This window comes from Branchiostoma lanceolatum, chromosome 4, assembly GCF_035083965.1.
Source record: "Branchiostoma lanceolatum isolate klBraLanc5 chromosome 4, klBraLanc5.hap2, whole genome shotgun sequence".
Lineage (NCBI taxonomy): Eukaryota > Metazoa > Chordata > Leptocardii > Amphioxiformes > Branchiostomatidae > Branchiostoma > Branchiostoma lanceolatum.
In genome coordinates this window covers 21,129,139-21,152,821 of record NC_089725.1, presented here as the reverse complement: position 1 = coordinate 21,152,821, position 23,683 = coordinate 21,129,139, and the positions used below count along the sequence as shown (strand labels likewise).

The window sequence follows — 23,683 nt, the reverse complement described above, 5'->3', positions numbered from 1 at the left end:
ATACAGTGAAGCTCCATTATCGATCGATAAGCTTCACTGTATTAGTGTATAGCGGACTACCCTTAACATCTTAGCTGACCTCGCTTCGGTTTACCTCGCTTTCCGAAGCTGGTGGCTGATACAGTATGTCATGCTATTACTATTTATGCATAGGCCCTATTCGTCCATGCGTGAGTATCTACTAGTATCATAATCTCAGGCTCTTTTATGAAAAGAACATTGATCATGAGGATAAATCAGATGATCAATCAGTAACATAGCACCTTCTGTGACGTTTATGTGTCTATAACAGCAACATACAGATTACGTTTATAACGCTATCATCATGGATTCATGGCTTACAGCAGCAACGCCAGGTTAACCAAACTTCAAGGAAATGAAAAGTATGGTGAAATCATTTGAACCGTTGAAAAGTGGAACTAACGAATCTTATACATGTCCTTGGTCATCACTCCTATGAAATGTGTCGTACACAATACCACAAAGATCTTTTGACCTGTTGTTAGAATTGTAAACGGAGCATATTGCTTTGAAAATCATATATGGAAAAAGACAGCAAAAGCATTTTCCAATCATCATTAACTATGACACTGAAGGCACAAATTTGGTCGTTCCTTTTAGATAAACTACAGCTAGATGATTTCAATTTCCTCGTTACTTTCTAAAGCAAATGGAAAGGAATTGATCCCGCCTCATAATGGAATGCGGGTTGCATGAGCCGTCTAACTGAAATATGATTCCGTAGATTGACTGTACATATCTACGCGGATATTCGTGCCTAAAGCGCTGTATGAAGCTTTTCCGTCATCATGTACACGTATATACATATTGTTTATGTACCCTAGATGTGTTTGTACTTCAAGTGTGCCTGAATGGCGTTGTCATTGACGTTGCCACTTTGGAGCCATTATTGTGAACTGAAATCAATGCGTATGCGCTTTTCGGGTGGGGTTGGGGCATTTCTATGCCATTTCCATGTAACGTAGTTTTGTAATCATCTTGTTCATGTAAAATAAGTATTTGATCCAGTGAAAACTGACTTTCCTCTTCCGTTGCACCTCGGATCACATGACAGGGAGCAAACGCCGTAAACATGTTTGTTTATAGACAACATTCTAGATGTACACTGTGGCATAGAAAACAAGGAGAAATTCAAGTGAATGTACATATCAGTATCAGGGATGCGAAAAAATCATGTCGTTAGAACAACATGTCACATATGGTAGCTAACGACACATTTATGCTAAGTTCTGTCTTCATCAGTTTGTACAATTCTTTGTTCGCAATGGAATGCGCAATGCAAGAGTAATCCGTCAGAAAATTGCTAATGTGCCAAAGCCGTTGTATATGTAACCTGCAAAATATGTATGTATTGATGGTCTCTTTTCCGGCCAAGTTTTGACGAGAACAGACGAGAACACTGTCCACGACAGACGGACACGGGTGGGTGAAGTTTGGCGGGAATCACGGTGCAGTTGTTACCCATAACTTTGCCCACCACATTATCCGACGAAGACCGGATATGATATGAACCAAGGCTTGGCTGGGAAGCCCGTGGTGTAGCGGCAACCGTACGCGTAAGGCCAGAGTCTTTCTCATCAGGAGTTTCATCTCCTTGTTCTAACACATCTAAGAATGAAAAATGTCAAAGAAAACGCCTTGACTTGTGGCTGGATGTAGAACCACATTAAAGCACTTCAATGATAACTAACGTTGCGATCAGTTGCCCATCGTACTAAGAGCAAGTCAAACTTGCAAGACCTGTTTGGTAGGTTATTGGGACGCAAGGCTTAGGCAACAGGTCTCTCCATTTTTCATGCCATGGCAATGGGTTTCGGATTTAAGTATTACCATTACTGCTTGAACATTTGCTCTGTGCCAAACTGTTATACAATGTGCCTCCGAGGGCGAGTTGCACTATGTATGACACACCTTATCCGGCAACCTTAATTGTGTAACTAGAGCAGTCATTATTTGCATTATTGGTCGGTCGCCATTGGGGCCATACCGTGCAATGGGCACAACATAAACAAAGATTACGGCGGGAAGCGTACAGAATTTCTACGAAGTTGTGGTTGCATTGATGCCTGCAGGGCCTATCAAACATGCTCCCGTTTGTCTTATTGGTCCCTTTCTGGAAAGGCAACTGAAAGGGAAAGACTCATTGCGAGAGGTTGAAAGGTGACGGTGCCCCGCCCAATACACATGTTTTGTTGCATTATACCCTGACCAAATTTGGAAACAAAATATGACACGTTTCTCCGTGCGAGCGCACTGTGTCATGGTGTGACAGATGTTGGTGCGTTTTACCCTTGCTGGTTGCGCGCATGGATTAATGCCCAGATCTGACATCGCTATCAAATGACGTCATCGCGTTGCCAAGGTGGTCTGACTCCCTTTGTTGTGCCATCCGCCTGCTTACGAAATGGGACAAACAGTTCTTTGACATTGACTCGCTGACCTGCAGGTACTTCTACCGGGCATACACCTTCCTCATGTGGACTGCCCTGTACATACTCTGTTCATTAGCATACCCTTAGGAGCTGTGGAAGTCTGTGCACATTTATCGCCATGATTGATTGACAGGTTCAAGTCTAGTTACCATAGCAACTGGATCCCTCCATGTGGACGTACGGAAATTACCGAAAATTGCCGAACAGTACCGAAGATGAAGATTAGATATTTGATTTAGGAAGTGAGCGCACCATTAGGGATGAAATCATATAGCATGCATACAGGACGCATCAGTGGATGACAACGAGAAGTTTGACACCACACTCGACCCGGCAATACCCCCTCCATCACCTGCACACCCCCATACCCCCGCCGCCGAAGATTTCCGAAGGATGTGTGACGTCACGTGCTGAAAAGGAAGAATCCTGGCGGTCGTAATGGCGATGTGTGTGTGAAGCGGGGCGCGACAGCGACTGACCACGTTGAACGACAGCGCACCTAGGACTAACCAGACCCGGTCCCCCAGCTTTCCCAGAGCGTGTGGAGTGTCCTCGCGGGATTGCTGACCGACATGGCGGCGAACATGTACCGAGTTGGAGGTGTGTATTGTGTGTACAGAGGCATGGGGATCACGGTATTGTTGTCCGGCTCTGGGGCGAATGTGGCCCTCGGCGCGGCAAAATTCAGGGTCGACCTCTGCCAGGTCTTATGTCAAAATTTTGTCGATCGCAGGATATCTGGTGGTAAACTACACAGAGGTTTGGCAAATTTGGGGCTTTTTCTTGCCAGGAAGTGATGTTTTGCCGGCTTTTTGAATGGAGGATTGAGGGAGTGTAAAAATAGACAGTGGACCTTCCATTGACACACTACAATGGCTGTGAAGCGGCCCATCACAAATCGTCGGCTTTTCCGACCAAGTTCGGCCACCACACACAAACAGTATCTAAAAAACATTGAAGCTAGTCTCCAGGAAGTTTTTGAGTCAGAGAGTTGTGGTTGTTTTCACGTTTCTATGGTTTTAGAGCCATGTGATTGAGGAACTACTTTCTCTCACATGATGGCCATTACAGCACGAGCATGGATATGTACACAATGGCTTCCCTATAATGATTTACACTAAATAGTGTGACATTTTCTTTCACCAGACTATGTCTACTTCGAGAACTCATCAAGCAATCCATACCAGATACGTCGAATAGAAGAACTGACCAAGGTAGGAACATTGATTTTTGAAGTTTATTTCCTGGATTTTGTGACAATATGGGGTAGTGATATGAGTGTCTATCACAGTGAGTACAAATGTCATGCACATTGGGAATGCTTTTTCCTGAAGGGATTTTTTGTGGGTAAATGTGCTTCTTTTTTTCTCCCCTTTCTCGTAGACTCCAAATGGGAATGTGGAGGCCAAGTGTGTATGTTTCTATCGAAGACGGGACATCTCCAGCAGCCTGATTTCCCTAGCAGACAAGCATGCCAGTATGTGAACATTCCTCAGACGCCATATTCACTCTCTTGCATGTGTAATTTGATATTAGCATGCATACACAGTGTCATTTGTGGATGTAAACAGCTCGCAGGCTCACTTCTGTATCAACAGTGACCATCGTTACAGTTGCCCAAAAGTTGTGTTGGAAGTCGGAAACGTGGGTCGTCTTCGGAATCTCGTAATCATGAATATTTAATAGCAATAGGTGGTATAGGAAGGCCCTTGAACCTTTTCATGTCATGTATATGGATTGCTGTCCTTCCATCAGCTTTTCTTCTCTGGTACAGTTTTTTTGTCTTCTTTAACTTACACTGCCCAAGCACAAGTTTGCCGCCTCCACCCTATTGGCCGAAAGTTCGATCTGCGGCAGCCAATGGCGTCGCTCGATTTGAAAAAAGTAGCCAGTTGCATAGAAAAGGCTTGTAGAAGGGCTGGAAAGGGAAGGTTTGTTCAGGATTATGATGAAATTAGGAAATTTTTGAAAGATAGATACTGTTTTCATAATTTTGTGTCAAAAATAAGTTAAAATTACAGTTTCTGTTGTTGCATATTTGTATGTATGTACCCATTTGTGGTGTTTTTTTAATACCAATGGCACAGTTAAAGTTGTGTTGCATTGCATCGAATCAAGGTTTGTAACGTCCGAACATTTGTTTTAGAATTGTTCATGTGTCTGTCAGCATTTATGTGGTAAATGTTTTGTCTTGGTTCTGAATTCAGATGTTACGATCATGTCTTTCAAACCAAAGTCCTCCATCCTGAGGCATCCTCGGTAGAATACATTGTAATATATTACACTATGGTGTAATATGTATATCCTTAGCAATAGCAGTGGGGTTACCTGTAGGTGTTTCATTAAAAAGGAAAATCCATTGGGATTATAAAAGATACAGCTTGAAATGTCAGTGAATGTCAACTTAGAGACAGGCGATGCATTCTCAAGTGGTCTTGATTTTGGATCAGGGTACTGTAGTTTTTACAGAAATGTTTCCGGAAGGGGACTGTTTATACGCCATTTTTATGTATAGAATTTTGATGTGAAAAATTCTTGGGAAGGATAATTGCTGAATTTTTTAGCTGAAGAGCATCATTTTCAAGATACGACATGTTGAATTTTTACTCCCAAGTTATTTGTCAGTTTTCTTGATAGTCTGGCTCAAACTGTAACGTATCATAAAGGTAGAAATCATTTTTTTTTTTTTAATTTTTAGTGTGTACAGGAACAATAGATACTGTACGTCGTGATAAATGTACGACTGCCAAAGGGTCGGAGGGTGGGTTGGCAGCTCTTGGCCCAACAAAGACGTGCTTACTTTTCAGGACATATCAGAATTGAAATCTGAATCAGGGAATTTTCAAAATATGCTTGGCTGTTGTGCGGAGGGGAGAGGGCAGAGGAGATCAGGTAATCTGTACATGCAGGCGGGCGTGAAGCCCTGACCGTGGGCCATTCCAACAGTCATTCGCTTCTGAAACAAAACAAGATTAATGAGAGGACAAGTACTTTTTTTTTGTTTCTTGATTTTATTATCCTGAAAAAGAAAAAAAACTCATATCAAGGTTTATTCGGGAATGGGGTTAGTTTATGGGAGATTAGGCAGAGCATTTTCTTGCCTGACGCAAACTGAAACAGGCAGGTTATTTTATTCAGGTGTTACAATGTGAAAGCATTCTTTCGGTCATTTCCCTTACAAAACTAGCATAAATCTCAAGACTTGACCAAGCCATTTTTATCATACTAGAGTTATTCAATTTTTTTAAAATCTGATGAGAAAAATCCGTTTCTGTAAAGAAATATGCAGTGGACTGTTGAGTTATTTCGTTAAGATACTCATGTATCTGATTCTTGTTGTCCATTTGCTAATTTATCATCTCTTTTTTGGCACCTACCATGGTGTAGCGTTCTTTTGACTACTACTAGAAGATTACATGTTACTACCTGTTGTAAAGAATAAAAACGGTGTATAGCTGTTTCCAGTTTAATAGCAGGATGGGATTGCTGCATGCTGAATATTGCCATTATGCTCAGCAATGACATCCTGTACTGCTGTGAAAAGCTGGGTGTAATGTTTCACAATCATATAAAAGCAGAACAGGTTTAAAATCAGAACTTCCTTCCTCTTTCATTGATAACTATTAACTTATTTTTTAGAGATAGAGCTCTGTTGCAAGATAAAAGGTACCGTACCATATTGGATACCAGAAGAATCTGGAAATGATGTACACTAACAGCCTTACATATGATAACATTAATAAGCTATCCAACTTATATTGTGATGGTCTTGTTCATATAGATATGCTGATGATTATCAGGTTTCTAGGCAATAGTCTGCCATATTTTCATAGCCTGATTGCACATTGCATACTTCTATGGCTTTGACAGGTAGTACTAATAATATGATAGGATAAATCTAGCCTCCATGCCATGTGTCCAGACAGGCCAATATGTTGTGAAGGTGACCTTGTAGAACATTGCATTATGGGTTATTGGTCAGTCATCACTCATGTTACTGTTGTGGACATAGCTGACATGGGTTGTGTTGTAGGAAGAGAATGCCTAATCTTCTTGACCTTATTCTAACTTGAGGTTGGACAAAATGTTATACTGGTGAGCTGGTATGTAAGCAGGCATACTTTAAATGCAGAAATGTGGGATGACTGTTTCACCGCGAACTTCAAACCACCGCAAATATTTTTGTCCAATACTGTAACAGCATGTAACTATAACGTTGCCGCAAACTTAAAACCACCGCGAATACTCCATTTTTACCCTAGCGAGAAATAAAAACCACAGGAACTTAAATTAATTTACAGTAGTGTTAACTTAACCATCTCCCCACTGCCCCAGCTGCCTAACTAGTACAAATTTGGTACCAGAAGGCTACATCAGCTGGGGAAAGGTACTGTTAACTTCCTTTGTTGACAGGTCAGTACAGGAACTGTTAGCGTGGTCCTTTGTCTCAATCCTCTGTTGGTTTTAAATTTTATGAGGACATTATTTTAAGCATGACACGTTTCACCTTTGCCCTGTTTGATGCCGGTGATTGGCAAGATGAAGGTGTTTTCTAAATACTAAGTTAAATTTATTTAACCTGGAAAAAAAGGTATCCTTTATTTTCAATCAGTCCATTTTTTAAACGAAATAGTGTTGTAAGCCAGAAGTATGTTAAAATTTATGTTTGGAAAGTTTTTTTTCTTACCGTGATAGCACAAATCTCAAACAGCTGCATTCCAGGGTAACACTTTAATCTTATCAATGTATGTGAAAGTACATTGACATTTTTGCATATCCCAGCCTGTAATCATGTTTACCTGGTAAAATTCCCACAAGATTTGTATCTGCTTCTTTTTGAATGTTGAATTATGTAATTGTTAAAACCATGTTATCCCATGCAGTGCTATGTTTGCCTGAGGTAAACAGAAGTCAGTTGTTCTTGGAAACAATAGTGATTTCATGTATACTTAAGGCTGATGATGAAGTAGTTTGCATATACTGCCAGGATATGTAAATACGAAAGAGATATGTGCTGAAACAGGATGGAATTTAAACATAGCATTTCTTGAAATGTTCATTGTTACAGATACAGCAAGCTTGGCTGATTTGCATATTTGTCATGCGTTGTTGATTTATGACTGCTGGATACCTCATTTGCATAACAGTCTGGCTTGGTTATTAAATTTCAAGCGCAGGGTCTCCAGTCTGTTGCACATTGTGCGATGTGTGTTTGATTATAGATAATAGTCTAGCCAACCATGTGCCCAGCTTAACGGCCAAGGATAATTTGATCTTTCTTGTTGTTTGAGGTCTCATGTGACATGTAAACCTGTGATTGGTTAGTTTGAATCTGTATTGATTGCAGGGCAGTCCAGCCCCCTGTGGGCCCCCACCCCTAACAACCACCTACTCTCGTGTATCCTTCCACCCTTCTGTTTCGTGGACAAGGCAGAACAAAAAGTCCCCTCTTTGTCACTGTTTAGTCATTATCATGCAAATTAGATTAGAGGTATATGCAGGCCAGGTGGCCAGTCCACAGACCTGTGTAGCTAGTCAACAGATCAAATGTTTAACTTGACATCCTTCATGCAAAATGTGCAGCCTGGGTATCTATTGCCTGTATATGCTTTCTGGTCATGTTCAGTTCATCACTTTGCACATTATGGCTGTCAGGGTTGAAGCTAATGACAGCTGATTTGCATTTGCTATCAATCAACCAATGGGAAGACTAGGTGCTGCAGCATCATGGGATGGTTTCTTTTGGCTGATTTCCAATTCCCTGGCACTGTGCACCTCAACCTGATTAAGATTTACAGTGGATGAAAAGTGATTTTATTCGTAGGTAACATAAGACTACGAATTAGCTCTTTTGAATTGTAAAGGTAGGGCTAAAACATAGGCAAGAAATCAGACAGCATTAGGGGGATGCATACCTTTTGACATGTTAAACGGAAGTCTCACCACATCTGGTTTTAAGGTAACCAAGAGCAAGACAGTCCGAGATGCCATGGTAGATATTTATGGATGGATGGATTTCTATGGCCAGGGGTTGAATGTAAATGGGACAACTATTAAAGCTAGCAAGCATCTAGAGGGATACCATATGGAGAATGAAAAATGTTGTGACTTTAACTTAATGCTGAACCCTGATACAAACCTTAGAAGTAGGACATGATTTTATGCTAAATAGTAGCCCTGCAGAATTCTTGGCACCCATCTCGTTGTTATCTAATCTAGTCTAAGGCTCAGACCAGGAAAGATATCGGAGATCAGGGATATTGCAGGGAAAAAAACACTGACATTTTTATGTAACATTATCCCCCATAATCCCCCCCTGGTCCACATCTTAGCAAAGTCTATCTAAGAATTGTGGCTTACGAAACATCCTGTCTAATAATATCCTGTCATATATCATTTCCAAGCAATTCACATGATAGTACTTCATCATTTCATACTCTGAGTATAACTCATTTTGACTATGTAGAATTGTAATCATGTATGTTTGACATTGCGACTCTAGTGTTTGATATTTAAAAGAAGTCATATTAGAAGATTCCTGACTACTGTGGATACTGGACAGATATCTGAAAAATAATGGTCACTGATGCCAGTGGTTGTCATACCTCTAGTCTTATCCTTTGTGAATAACTTAATGTACAACAGATACTTTCTTCCAGCTTACTCATCTTTGTGATGTAGAGATTCTACTATTTCTAGTTTGTGTACAGTTGAACTAATGTTATGTTTTCAGTAGTTTGTGTACAACTCTGACATGTGTTCTTGGTGCAGTATGTCATTGTGTTTCTTTGTCATGTTACTGTTACTCTGTAAGCTTCCTGTGGTTCATGTTGCACACATTCTTTCTTGCACCCCTTGCTATCAAAAGAGGAGAAAGAAGAAGGTGTGTCTATTTTCTACAAACTGCACATGTACAGTAAGGTGCTCTATACATTATTGTTAATTGACTGAACATCGGAATGAAAAGTCATCTGTGTTGGTACAATACATATTGAAATGCTATTAACCTGATTCAGCTCAATTCGCCTCAAACATTCCCTTATTGAGTTGCCTTTTTGGTGTTAAAAACTTTTCAGTATTAGATCTATTAATTATTGTTAACTTAAAGGTTATGTAAGGATTCATCATACGGGAACTTCTAGGTAAGGTACTTTATAAAGTTGTTTTTTTATGTTGCATGTCTTTTCTTCCTCTTAATGTCCTCTTGAATACCTAATGTCTTATATAAGAATGAGTGAAATATCTGTTGACATTTTGTATAAAAAGAGTGAGTAAGAGAATTACACAGTAAGCGTAAGTTTCTATAACACGTAACATTTTAATTCATAGCTGCACTGGAGGAAGAGAGGGATGATGCTGAGTTTGACAACCTTGCAGAGGTGGACAGACACCAGCTCAAGCACAAGGAGCTGTTCCTGTCCCGGCAGCTGGAATCCCTACCTGCTACACATATACGGTAGATGAAGAACCCTTTTGTACTTTAGGTAGTCGTGCTGTGCATGTTTTTCTCTACTTGGCTACTTGTGATGTTCTGATGTTTCTTTCTTTTAATAATTTAGATGAAAGATACATATATATTTGTATTCAAAACAACTTTACGAATGACTGGATCTTTGCCTAATTTAGATTGGTATGTATGCTTTGAAAGTTTGGATTTCACATGATGGTTTCCATTTAGAAGCACATCTGAGTAGACATGTTTTGACTGCTGCTTTAAGTCAAGACCTGAATCTGTTGAAGCTACATGCAGTTGGGAATAAAAAACATACTTGCCAATAAGATTTTTTTTTCATTATGTAGCTAATTTTTTTCTTTGTGCAAAATACATATGACTTTGACATATTAGTGATAGACGTTATCGTCAATAATGTTATTTCCAGCCTTGGTAATATTGTAACAGAGTTGATTTTGGAGGTAGACAGGGTTTTTTGGCTGTCACTTTGCCTGTTCTGATTTACAACTGGCTTCATGATTCCACATACTGTATAAACTTAACTGACAATTGTTACCCTTTTAAACATTCTACTTGCTAAACATGTACGGCATGTAACTGTTTTTCCTATTTTTGCAGGGGGAAGTGCAGTGTTACTCTATTGAATGAGACAGAGTCGCTGCAATCCTACTTGAACAAAGAGGTATGTTTACATGTCATACTACGAGTTATATAGCCTCTTGTATAGCAATTTTGCCTCAGGACATGTTGTTTTGGCTCAAAACCTTTTTTTTTGATAAACATTATGTTGGTGGAAGACTGCATTCTTTTCAGGTATTATGTTTTATACTCCCGACAGGAAAATTTGAATAGGACATATGGACACGCATGCAAACTGTTAGTAGAAAGCTGATCAGAATACTGTAATCATACAGATCATTACTCCGTATTTTGCCTGCTCTACTAAGAAGCTGTAGGCTAACCATCTATGTTTGCTTCACACAGGATTCTTTCTTCTACACACTGGTGTATGACCCAGTCCAAAAAACACTGCTTGCAGACAAAGGAGAGATAAGGGTAGGCAGTCGGTACCAGGCTGAGGTTCCCCCTATATTAAAAGAAGGTGAGGATTGAGGAAGTCTTTTTTGTTTTCAGTTTGAAGTTTGTGTTATTGCTAACTATGGGCATGGATTGGAATTGCTTGCATTGATTGTGAGGTTTTCACCTGAAATGAAGCAATGCACCTTGTGTTCAAATACTTTCCATTACACCTTGTGTTCAAATACTAAACTGTACTGTTTTCCTGTCATAGATGAAACTGATGGCCGAGAATTGGCCAAGATGGAGAGTAAAATTTGGGACCCTGAGAACCCGCTGGAAGACAGACAGATTGATCAATTTATGGTCATAGCAAGGTGAGGCTGGATTTACTTATGCTTGGTTGTTATCTTTGATTCTGTCGGTTTGTGAATGTGACATTCTAGAAATCTAAGTGGTCAGTGGAACTGCAGAAGTTATCAGGCTCTGTAGACCTGTGAACATGATATGCTAGTATTGTTCTGACATGTGAGTGGTTACAGTAGCGGTTGTGTGACATGGGGACCATCAATGTAACTACGTAGTGTGAAGCATTCCTTGTTGAGTGCTACTCTCCATGACAGTCAGTTAACGGAGTTGTTTGTGGTTAGGTCTGTCGGTACATTTGCCCGTGCGTTGGACTGTAGCAGCTCAGTTCGGCAGCCCAGCCTCCACATGAGTGCAGCAGCAGCCTCCAGGGACATCACACTGGTGAGGACATGGTCTTTTATGACTGTAGAATAAGCATGACTGCATTATTCCTGTGACTGACTTTCTGTAATGGTACAATTGATTTTTATAATAATATTTTCAAAATTGAATTGAGAAAAGAAACCATGTATAAGTGTTGGTTTTGTAATCAGATAATTCTGAAGTAAGATGAATTGAATGGTGAGGTATTTTATATAGCTTTGTAAGTCATGGTGATACATAAATTTGCTGAAAAGTAAAGTTACCCTGGCTAGTTGGTAAACATTCCTAACATACTAAATACATTGCTTGAACTGTTTTTGGTACCACATACTTACTTACCAACAATCATGCATTGTTGCTTAGCCTGTACAAAGATTTAATGTGCTTGCGTCTCTTTTCCTCCTAGTTCCATGCAATGAACACTCTTCACAAAACCCAGTACGATGCCACAAAAGCCATCACCAGCCTGGTCCCCCAGGGCGGCCCTGTGCTGTGTCGAGATGAGATGGAAGAGTGGTCAGCATCAGAAGCCAACTTGTTTGAGGAGGCGCTAGAAAAATACGGAAAAGATTTCAATGACATAAGACAAGACTTTGTAAGTTACATTTCTTGCCATGAAACAATGATTCTGACTGTAAGATCATAGGAAGATCATTGTTGTCTCCAGGTTTCAATTTTTGTCCGTCCCACTCCAACATTGTTTGGAGCCTGTTGTTTGGGGAGGGGGAGGAGTTTACCTATCTCATGCCTTGGAAGGCATTAACCATGATTAATGGTTAGAGTGTTGCACATGAAAAGGCGAACTTTGATTCAACTGCAATTTGGAAGCCCGTGTTGTTGATTTTTGTTGTAAACTGTCATTTAAAGCTTACAAAAACACATTCTCATCAATTTCATGTCATGAAATTCAGACTTATGGCTGGACCAGGTAAAATTTTGTCCGTCCCCAGAAGCAAATTTCTGTTTCGGGACGGGTCCTGGAGACAGCCCTGAGGAAGATATTGAAACCTTTTTTTTTGGTTACAGTGGTAACAATGTATGTATGTATGATAACAATGTTGGTAATGCTTGAAATTGATTAGATTTAACATACACATATTGATATTGTAAATGAACTTGCATGTTTAACTGGTTTTGCAGCTGTAGTTAGCCAGGAATTGGTGCTATATTCTGTTGGTTATTTTCCTCCTTTTCAAATGTCGGGTTTGTACTTGAGATTTCTTTTGTGAACAGAAGGCAACATTATAGATAACTTTTATCTTCTTCCTTTCAGCTACCATGGAAGTCACTTAACAGTATTATAGAGTACTATTACATGTGGAAAACCACAGACCGATATGTGCAACAGGTAAGGTCACTTTTGATACTTTTTCTATTTTGTCAGTTCTGTTGTGATTTTGCTTAACCTATTGAAGAGTTTTCAACTCCATTTTATGCCTTATCAGTCCTGTGTATTTTCTCCTGCGTTGTTTATTAGGCTTTCTTCGTGATTTCATACATTCAACTACAAGGTACCTCTAGTTACAATATTTTGGTTGTTCTCCTTTAGAAACGTTTGAAGGCTGCTGAAGCTGAGAGCAAACTAAAGCAAGTCTACATTCCCAACTAGTAAGTATACATTTGATGACTTCTTGAATCAATCTTGAAGGGGCAACCAGTGAAGTGTGCTATTATTGTAATCCTAACACTTGCTATGTAGGGTAAAGGTAGATATAGTATCCATGAAATTTGCCAGTGCACTGTACTTTCTGTAATCTGCCAGTTGAAACTAGAAAGGGGCTTTTTCGTGATGTATCAAAAGACAAAATTTAAGGTTTTCCTTTATGTATTTTCCAGTATGTTTTAATGATTTTGATAGCTAAGAAGGTTTTATACCCAATTTGATCCAAGTGTATAACTTGTTAAGTCTTGTTTGGTGTTAAATGTTACTGTAACTAGCATACGGTCATCACTTAAGATACTGTATTCAACTTTCAGCAACAAGCCCAACCCCAACCAGATCACTAACAAGCCAGGCACACCCAACTCCCTCATGAATGGGCAGGGGGAGAAACCAACCAGGGCCTGTGAAGGCTGCTATGGTGAGGAACTCATTTTTAAGGGCTTGACTCCTAGACACTTTGCTTTGTGGCTTACCTTTAGAACGTGCCATTAGCAATACAATGGCGCTTCAATACAATAGGGACGTCCTCACTAGATAGCTTCAAACAGCCAGCCACCACTGTGTGCCTGCAAAGCTGGTGTATCGTCACCAAATGGCAATTATGAATGGGTAGCTGACTTCGGTTGTGAGAGTAAAAGGCAGTGAAAGTAGAGGGATAGGCTTCGCCTTCCTTTACTGTGCCCATGACACAGGCTCGCCTAACTCAAAAGGTATGATAGTGTGAGCTGTGGATAACCAGATATCATACTAGTGCAAACAACTTTCCATGCAAGAAAGTTCTGCCATGGGACTGGGACATGAGGGGGGGGGGAGAAGTGTGTATCACTGATATTATATTTGTTGAGGCAGAAAGGGGACTGTGAGCTGTTCCACAGGCTAACAGTCCCCAGTAACTGCAATTCTTCCCTGTGCTGTTTGGCTCTTTATACTGTTTTGCCACATTGACTCATGGCCTCTTGGTGCCTACAATTCTATACTTTATCCATAAATGGCTATGGTCGACATGATTCATCTTTACTTGGAAATGCTTTGACTGCAAGGTGAATAACAAAATGTCAGTTTTCAGCCAGTTAGGCATAGTGTTTTTCCTTACCTACTTTGGGCAGGTTGCCAATGATGTATCACTCATAGATAATCAGTTGTTTTTTTTACTCATATAATTTCTGAGTAACTTTGAAATTATAGAAATAACAATATTAACAACTGGCTGCTGTTGCAAGGGCTGGGACTCTTACCATTTATAGTACATTGCTTGATTTGATTGATCATAATCACTCATGCTATTCTTTGATGGATAAGATTGAACTTGTACAATGTAGTATCCAAGCATTTTCCTGCAATCAGATAAACCTGTTTTTCATATCCTTCAACAATTTTTCATCCTTCTTATCAATTTCTTTTGTAGTTTTGGTGGTAACAAAATGCTGACATATAAATTTCATTTTCTCCTCAAATGGTCTGGCAGCGCCCAATCTGGAATTTGTCTGCCTTGGGGCTGAATGTAGATTTTAATCAGAGATTGGGCAGCTTTTATTGCACAACCACAACTTCTCCATGTGACTCGGGTACAGTACAGTGTAAAATCCCATGGAGGGAGTGTTCTCACCATCTCTATCCTTGCCCTCCCCCAGCCACTAACTCACACCAGTGGTACTCGTGGGGACCTCCCAACATGCAATGCCGTCTCTGCTCCGTCTGCTGGAGCTACTGGAAGAAGATGGGCGGTCTCAAGATGCCAACCCGGCTAGGTGAGAAGCTAGGTGAGGCAGAGGGAGCAAATGATTTTGGTTAGTCCAAATTCCTTGACTTCTAGGTGTTTCGTCACTTGTTCTTCCATCATCCATACCCTGGTGTTGTGGGGTCGTTGTGGTCATTAAGTGTCAGTTCAAACCTCCAATCATTTGCTTGTACCCTTTGTGTGTGTTTATTGTAGAATTAGTGTGTTGTTCATATTGTTGAGTTTGACTCAAACCAAAAATGTTCACATCATACTCATAGTTTGTTGGAATGTTCACCTTGTCCTAAAAAATTCACTATAGCTCTCATGTTATTCCATGCCATGCTGTCATCTAAAAGACCTGGATTTGTATGAGAGCTGTAATCCCAAATTTCATGTTGTCTAATACGACATTGTGTCATCAGTCTTAACACCTTCACCTGTGTCTTGTTTAGGCAGATTTGATATTACAAATCTTATTAGTCCTTGCCATTTTCTTGAGTAGCCAAAATTGTAGATAGCAAACTTTGTGGCATAAATCTGTCAGAGTGTCTGAACCAATTGCATTATTAGTATTCTAGTATTGAATTGGTGCATAAATGAGGTTGAATGTTGAATAAAGAGGTCACCAAAAGCAGTCAGTGAAGTGTAAAGTGAAGACGCATAGCCCACTCATCGGCAGTACATGCTACAAATGAAATACCATTGTTAGTCCAGGTATTGTATCACATGAAACTTGTCTGCCACTGTTTCTCTCGTGTACCAATCGGTGCTCCTATAAATTCTGATAGAGCTGCTGATAATCTTGTGTTCACTAGAGAAATGATTACAATATACGTATGATTACAATATATCCGTCATATATATATTTCCCTCATCCATCAAATCTGCACTTCTCAGAGTTCATTAAAAATGGCTGGGATGCAAACTTAATGTGGTAAATGTCCGTGTTGCATTTGTATTGGAGAAACTGTTAAACCAGGAAATGCATACTAAATATTACACTGAGTAATTTTTTGCAAAGTAGATCCTTCAGTCGTTGGCAGTAGCATTTTGCAACAGTACAATGGATATGGTGGCAGTTTGATTGACCATTGCCATTTCTGGAACCTAGATGGAGGACGGCCAAGCCCCACTGTTCAAATAGAGCCAACCTACCCTTGTAGGATTTGTGGGAAAGTTTTCTATAGACAAGGTTTGTCTGGAAACTGTTAAACTTCTTGTAGCTTAACAGCTTTGGTTGAGCACCAACCCACTTGGTTGATCAAAGTTCTTTTGCTGCACATAAAGTGACATACAGCTTGTCTCATTCCTGTGCCATGATGGTACTAACTTGTATGATATTCTCTCTTCATCCTGTACTCCAGCGGCATGTGAACAGTTTAGTGTGGTGGTGCTGTGAGTGGGACAAGCTTGCCAAGCATGGCTGAATGCTTGTGGTAGGAGGACAGTATTGCACATGTAGGAAGGGCTTCCTCCACTGTGCCTTGATCTGATGTGTTTGCTATACTGTTTGTTTTCAGAGCGACTGGCTGGCCACATGCCAATGCACAGACCCTTCAGATGTACTATTAGGGACTGTGGCAAGGTAATGTTTCGTTTTATGAAATGCTGATGACATTATGCATTGTAGTATAGTATATCTGTATGGGTTAGGAAACCTATGGTATGGGTCGTCCATTCTTGGTATTGTTCCAGTTGGGTAGTCAAACTCTACATGTAGTGATGCATTCCATCACTAGGCTCGCTCATAATGAAGGAAAAATATTTTAAGATCATTTTTTGGGATGAATTGAGCAGCCTGACTTTAACAAGGTAGAAAACCAATGTCATTGGTTGACTTGTTGTGTTCTATTCTTGAATGTAATGTTTTCCAGACTTTTGTATATATGGGTATGCTTCATATATAAGTAGATTTCAGATTACTGATATGCTGAATGTCCTGGTTTATGCACTATTGTACATCCCACAGCCATAACCCCCTGAACTGCCATTCCAATAACTGTAGGAGTTTAAGCTGAAAGCACACCTGGCCCGTCACTGTGCCACGGCCCACGGACTGACAATACGACAGTCCAACAGTCCCAAGTTCACAGTCAAGACCAGACAGGCCTTCTTCCTTTGTGCAACTCCCCTGACACGACTCTCGCGCCGACTGTGTAAGGATATTCTCAAGCCTCGCCATGCAGCAAGGGTGCCCTTCGATCCTGTCAACATTGCCTCCATCAAGATAGAATGTAAGTCTCATCTAGTCATACCCATTTTCATACCTTTAGAGATCAGACTTAAAAGCTAAAAAAGGCATGTTCCTGAATGGGAAGTTTAATGTTGTATATGAGTAGTAAGACCAATCAGCATGTTTAAGTTGAAGTTGAAGCATGTGAAATGACTGAAAACCTGCCTCTGCAGGCCAAACCCGGATGCCAGAGGATCCACAGAAGGTGCTGAAGAAGCGGAAGCGCACTCGGCCTGACCTGAGTAAGATCCTGGGGAAGCTTGGGATTGAGGTGGAGGCTGATTCTCCTGAATGGATGAATGGCTGCTCCATCCCGCCAGAGCCAATATTGGGGAAGCCGCCACGAACCATCGCAAGCTGTACTGACAGGAAGGGTGAGTCGACTTGACTTGACAGTGTGTTGTTGTTGATAAAAGTTTTAACTATCCTTATGAAGAGCAAGCAAGCTTGATTTACCTACTGGGTATTTTCGTTAGTTTGACCCCAAGTATCGGAACATAATTTCAACAAGGCTCCCACCATTAGTGCCATATAGTTATGGTTAAACCAACCTTAGTTTCTCAACATCTTTTTTTGTGAAAACTTAGATTAGGATTTTTGTTCAGAATTTCGTTTTTTGGCACTGTTAGTGTTTTTTTAGCAGTGTTGAATGACTAAATATAACATTCAACATCTGAATCTGTATAGCCAGTATAAGCACCCTTTGGTGTAACACACCAACTTTGCAGTCATGCAGCATGACAGCAGCTAGATATATTACACTGAACGACCCGTCATACCTTGCTTTATGTGAGCAGCGCATGAGCACCTCAGAACCATATGTTTTCTAATGTCTCCCCTTAGAGTACAAGTCCATGTTCCCAGACCACCCTGTCAGGGAACCCAAACCTAACGCCGAGCGAAATTCAGGTGGTGATGAGAAACCGGGAAGTGTTCCCTCCAACCCCACCACCATCCTCAACAACGTGTCTCCCCCCATCATGAAGAAGCGTCCCTATGACCAGATGAACGGGATGGATGGTATGGAAGACATTTTTGTGACATGATCCAAGATCTGCATTGGACTATTCAAAGATTTACATTTAACACTGGTCACTTTAAAAAAAAAAAGGAAGTTTACTTACCTGCAACCTTGAACGGGGACATCTAGCGATGCCAACACGGGGTTTACTTGATTTAACAGGAATAGTGGTACACATGTACTATGATATAGAGAGAAACATGTTCTTTCAATAACCTTGTGAAACAGATCCAAAGGAATTATAAGCACGACTTTGCCTTCAGGTCCTGCAGCCAAGAGGTCCTTACCTATGGGAGGCCCCAATGACATGCCAATGAAGAAAGGTAAGTGTCGTAAAAACATTTTAAAGATGAGCATTTTACGCATTAGCCTTGTGCTGAACAATGAGATTAGCTGGATTCTAACAGCTGTGGTGGCTTTTTTGGTGCGGAAGAATGGTGGTCAAAATGCAGTGAGTAGCTATACTTCATGTAGGCTTTTGAATGAGCAAATGTTGAAAGCTTGAAGGCTAATTTCTAGTTTTCTTAGTTTTGTCATGTTCGTGTTATCCTGCTAACACAAGTCGTGTTAGTTTCTTGAGGATGCACCTGCCCATTGCTGATTTCCTTGTAGCTTTACACAGCCGTATGTTGCCCCCTCCTTGTAGGCGACCAGCCGGCTGTACGGCAGACTGCCATGTTACCAGGGATGTTCAGTAACAGTGCCGTCCCTCGCACCAATCAGGTGATGCCTCTTCACAACCCACACCTGTTTCCTGGGGATGGGGTCGGCCCTCACCCCCTGCTGCCGCCTGGCAGTGGGGGGCCTCCGCTCCTCACACCTGGGAGTGGGGTGAACCTGCTGAACTCTGGGAGCCCCCTCTTGATGTCAGGGAATGGGGTAAATCCACACCTGATGACAGGGAGTGGGGTAAGCTCACTGTACCGGTACTGTGAGCGTCGTCGTTGTGCTCGCCTGTACCCACAGTGCAGTGGCTTGCATGGTCCATCTCATCTACCCATGTCCCGGTCACCCCCCCTGCATGGGCCTCAGTTCTGCATGGTTGCCATCTATTGGGAAATACAAATAAGCATACTGTCTTTGAGTTCATACATATTGTTGTACCAAGGGACCCCACTTTTCTTTTTTCTTGCATATGTACTGTTTGAAGTCTTAATGTTGTCATGGGAAGCTCATATTCAGACTATGAACCTAGAAGACGCAGTTTCATAATTCTTGATATTTTTACCTTGCCCAGGCGATGATACTCAAATATCGAAATAGATAATGTTGACAACATCGATACCTACAATAGACCTCTCATTACAACTCATGTATACTACAGTGTACTTAAACATTGCTGAAAGAAAATATAGCTAAGGCAGCTTTGTTGACATCTTATTTTACTTGTGCATCTCCCATCCATTCCATTCATTCTTACATGGCTGTTCACTTGTAGTTCATTATCTATATATCAGTGTAATCGCCAGTGAATACTATGGGAAGCAATCTCAAAGTAAAGAAGTGCCCGACCTGAGGAATTGTCAAATGATCCTCGTAGGTGTCACTGTTAACTAACTCCTTCAGCAGAACAGCCTAATAAGTTAATATTTGAAGAAGAAAAAAGACACTAAGTTTAATCATTCTGTTTTTTTGACCAGCTTCCCCTTCATTTTGTAGGTGCTGAACGCCCCTGGCAGCAGACCCCCTGGGGTCCCAGGGGTGACCAATCACAATGGCAGCAACAGGCAGTTCGCCAAGACCCTGGCCATCAACAGGCCAGTCAAGAGACGGCGCATCAACTGGATTGATGCGCCTGATGACGTTTTCTTTGTGGCTACAGAGGAAACCAGGTGAGGTGGTCACTACAGTTCATTCTGGTGTGGCCTTTTGTGGACAGTGTTTCCAAGATTAAAGCAGTAAGAGTGTGCTGTGTTTTGCAGACTAACATTGTAGAGCATGTATTTTGGACTTCTTCCATGTTGTGCTATTAGTAGTACTCAGGGTCAGAATTACCATACTTTATTTTAGTTTGCTGTAATATGTGATTTACACTACTCAGCCTGTGTTCCTTTAACTTGCTAAAAGTACCCCTTTCTTCACTCTCACTTTTGTTTTCTGCAAATTGCATGTTGGTATTTTGAACCCTGATCATGCAATTACAAAATATATAAATGTCCGAGTTTAGATGCTTTCCCTTGTGGGCACTTGAATTACTTTTGGATCAAACATGCATGCAGTGCATTCCTGACCAAAGGCCAGTTTTTGCATTACGGTTCCCTTTGGACGTCTTCCAGGGTTAAAGTTTTATCCGTTTGTGTTGATCTGCAGGAAGCTCCGTCGGCAGCTGGTTCCAGTAGAGCAGCGTCGCGCTGCCCGATCCCCCTGCAGGAAGGTCCACCTCCCCAACAAGCCCAAGTCTGCTGCCGTCCCCAGTGAACCAGAACCCATCGTCATTGAGGACTAACTTCAGTGGTCCAGCCATAACAATATTTCTCATCAATGTACTGTATGGACCCAAGCATAATATGGAGTGCCATGGTGCCACATACCGGTAGCAGGATTTTGAAGAAAAAAGGAAGTCATTTGTACTAGTCATCTCCATTCCTTAACTTTTGAAAACAAACTCAAGTGACAGACTCATCATATTCAGCTCGTTATAAGTATAAGCTGTGTTGAGTCATGTTGTAGCATGATGAAAGTATCCAGTTTGAATATGAAGAGCTGAATTTGAAAACGATCACTTGTAGTAGTCAACAGATGTATAGGATGTCCAATATGCTACGGTTACACACGTACACACTAATCTTTCCTATTGGCATATGGAACTGTAGAACTTTTATTCCCCTCTTTGTGAATACTGTGACCGTTATTGTACAACAGCAAATATAGTGGGAAAACCAATTCAGTGCTCATTTGGATCGAGAAGGATTGGGATTTGTTTGGCCAAACAGTGAGGGTGTAGAGAAATGAATGAGCACAAAGTGCTGATACCCTAAGTTGGGTGTCAGATTCCACTTTTCCCCACTTCCGTCTCCATCACAGTCTCCATTCTAGACTGTGATAAATGTACTTTGAACAAAAGACATAGCATGTAAAAAAGCACTCAGTGTAAAAGAAGAACATTTTTTGTCGGGGCTGTGCAGGAGATATTGGGCCGTGTGTGTACCTTCCTGCTGTGAACGACGGGATCTAGTATAGAGTTAAACGTTCTAGCCACCGACAGGGTCTGCCTTCCAGACTAGAGTACTGCACGACTTTTACACAGATGACTGGAGGGAGTTGGTATCACTGTAAGACCTGAATAGAACGGGTCAGTATACTCGATGTAGAAGTACTCTTTGGATATGGTATATTTATTCTTTGTTCTAGTCCACCCGTGTCATCAGGTTATTGTTTGGCTGTTGCCAACTATTGTAGGTCCTGTGATGCTCCTATTGTGAAGCAGTTTTGTATGTATGAACTTGTTTCTGTGAATAGTACCAATGAGTCTTTGTACAAGACGTATTTTCCAACACCTGACATTTTATAGAGATGACAGCGACTGGCTTTGCCTGATGTAGTGCGTCGTATGTTATCCTTGTAGTCATTCCCTTCTTGAAGGATGTCCTCACAACTTACAACTTCTGGATGTGTCAGAATGGTCCATAGGCTTTTAACACTCCTGTAAGTGAAAATCTGTTTGCAAAATGTTTTCTATGACAAAAATGCAGTGCTTGAGAAACAGCAGGAATGTCGGTCTTGCTGCTTCCCAGGCCTCTCTGGTAGAATTTGTTGCTTGAAGACATTTAGTAATATCCTAGAACTTGCTTGTGTACTATGAACAGATAACGTACAGTTTCAGAATCAAGACCATCAGAGCTATGTGTTATAAGATAAGTGAAAAAATGAGGGCCTTTCCGTGATCACTCTCAGTACTGTGTTGATGGGTGTTTGTTTTGGACCAGAACGTATTTGTGTTAGAATATAATACATTTACGACAGCCACAACAGCCACTGAGAATGCAAATTTGTATAATGAAAAAGTCCACTCTGAAACTGTGCATATTTTCTTAACTTTGCTGTAGTATAAGTTGGAACATTGCTTCCTTAGGCATTGATTGATATACATGTATGTTGCTAGTACTCGTAATCACTAATTCTAGAGCTCCTGTATTTTGCAATGATTTATGAACAAGCATATAAATAGACAGTATCACATCAGTTTTTATCTCCTTGGAGGCAATTGATAGCATCTAATTTATTGAAACCATGGAGTAAAGTAACTTGGATATGAGGACTAAGCAGTGAGAGACCAATTGTATCGTGCCTGCCATTTGTTGTACTGTGTTAGATCCTAGGAAAGCTGCTTCTGTGGCTGCCCCAGAGGGGCTCCACTCTTTTTGTAAGTTGCATGATCTTCGGATTGTAGGCTTTTCACAGGCTTTTGCAACACAGATAACATGTAAACTTGTAGTTACCATTTGTCCGGAGATCTAGGGAAGACTTGTGTGTCATCTGAGAGATGCAGAGGTTTGTGTTTCCAACTTCTAACAGCTCGCAACCTTCCAGTTTTTCATTGCCAAGAAGGATTGGACTGGAAGTGGTGATGCTCGTCAGAAGTTGACAAGTCTCTGACAGTTGCAGGTATGAGTTGGATTCCAGACTCAGGTGCAGACATTTGGAATCAGAAGAGAGCACATGACAAACTACCAGTCCTTTGCCGCTCAGTTTTTGCAGTAACATGATGAACTTAGGGCACTCCGCTGTAAGTCCAACTTGGTCTGTTGTAATACAGGTAGCTCCATGCAATGTTTGCCATGCCAGCGTCTTCCGTGTAGAACGCACTTTCCTTTGAAAGTGGTTATGGAATTCTGGGATCTACAAAAGTGCATGAAAAGTTTCTTGACAAACTTTTGAAAAGATCTACAATGTTGTGATGAGCTTTGGCCTTTCCCTTGGAAAGGAGACGTGTCAAATGAAGAAGACAATGGAAATGTAAAGACATTTTACTGACGAGTCATGCCTATATGTTGACGCAGATGGACAGAATCCCATAACTGCTGGTCATCACTGACAGACTCTCACCTCTTGCTGTAGCTGACTGTCATTCAGACATTTTGGTAGGAAATTACAACAATGTGACTGTTCAATAAAATAACTTGAAGTATCCAAGGAACTCCATGCTGTGAGTTATTGCGTTGTACGGACAGTTACCTTTGTAATATTTTTTGAACTGCTGCGTTGCAATATCATTGAAGTAAAAATAATAGGCATTTACAAATAACAATATTTTTGCAGTGTTTGGTGTTCCTCCACTTTGGATGCAATCCCCTTTTCTAAGAGCTCAAACCTCCCCAGTCACAACTTGTATTCTATAAAGTGCCACAACATGTCTCGTGTCTGAAACAGCATGCAAAACATAAACCTTTC

At 40.9% G+C, this 23,683-nt stretch overlaps 1 protein-coding gene across 9 annotated transcripts; it reads left to right on the top strand.

The window, feature by feature from the left end:
- Positions 1–2,709: 2,709 nt before the first annotated feature.
- On the top strand, positions 2,710–23,425 carry LOC136433279 (metastasis-associated protein MTA3-like). 9 transcript variants are annotated; one of them, XM_066425314.1, is made up of 22 exons: positions 2,710–3,053; positions 3,600–3,667; positions 3,837–3,930; positions 9,783–9,909; positions 10,525–10,588; positions 10,891–11,008; positions 11,198–11,300; positions 11,574–11,673; positions 12,062–12,250; positions 12,929–13,003; positions 13,205–13,263; positions 13,633–13,736; positions 14,950–15,105; positions 16,150–16,230; positions 16,559–16,623; positions 17,044–17,272; positions 17,445–17,645; positions 18,115–18,291; positions 18,556–18,615; positions 19,016–19,201; positions 19,952–20,124; positions 20,603–20,730. In XM_066425314.1, the coding sequence occupies exons 1-21, from the start codon at positions 3,026–3,028 to the stop codon at positions 20,080–20,082; spliced, it is 2,415 nt and encodes an 804-aa protein (XP_066281411.1). In that variant the 5' UTR covers positions 2,710–3,025; the 3' UTR covers positions 20,083–20,124; positions 20,603–20,730. The 9 variants fall into 9 exon arrangements, with proteins under 9 accessions (XP_066281411.1, XP_066281413.1, XP_066281416.1 ...); XM_066425316.1 differs by having other exon boundaries at positions 2,712–3,053; positions 19,016–19,171; positions 20,603–20,716; XM_066425309.1 differs by lacking the exon at positions 19,016–19,201 and adding an exon at positions 18,939–19,015 and having other exon boundaries at positions 2,822–3,053; positions 20,603–23,425.
- Positions 23,426–23,683: the final 258 nt, after the last annotated feature.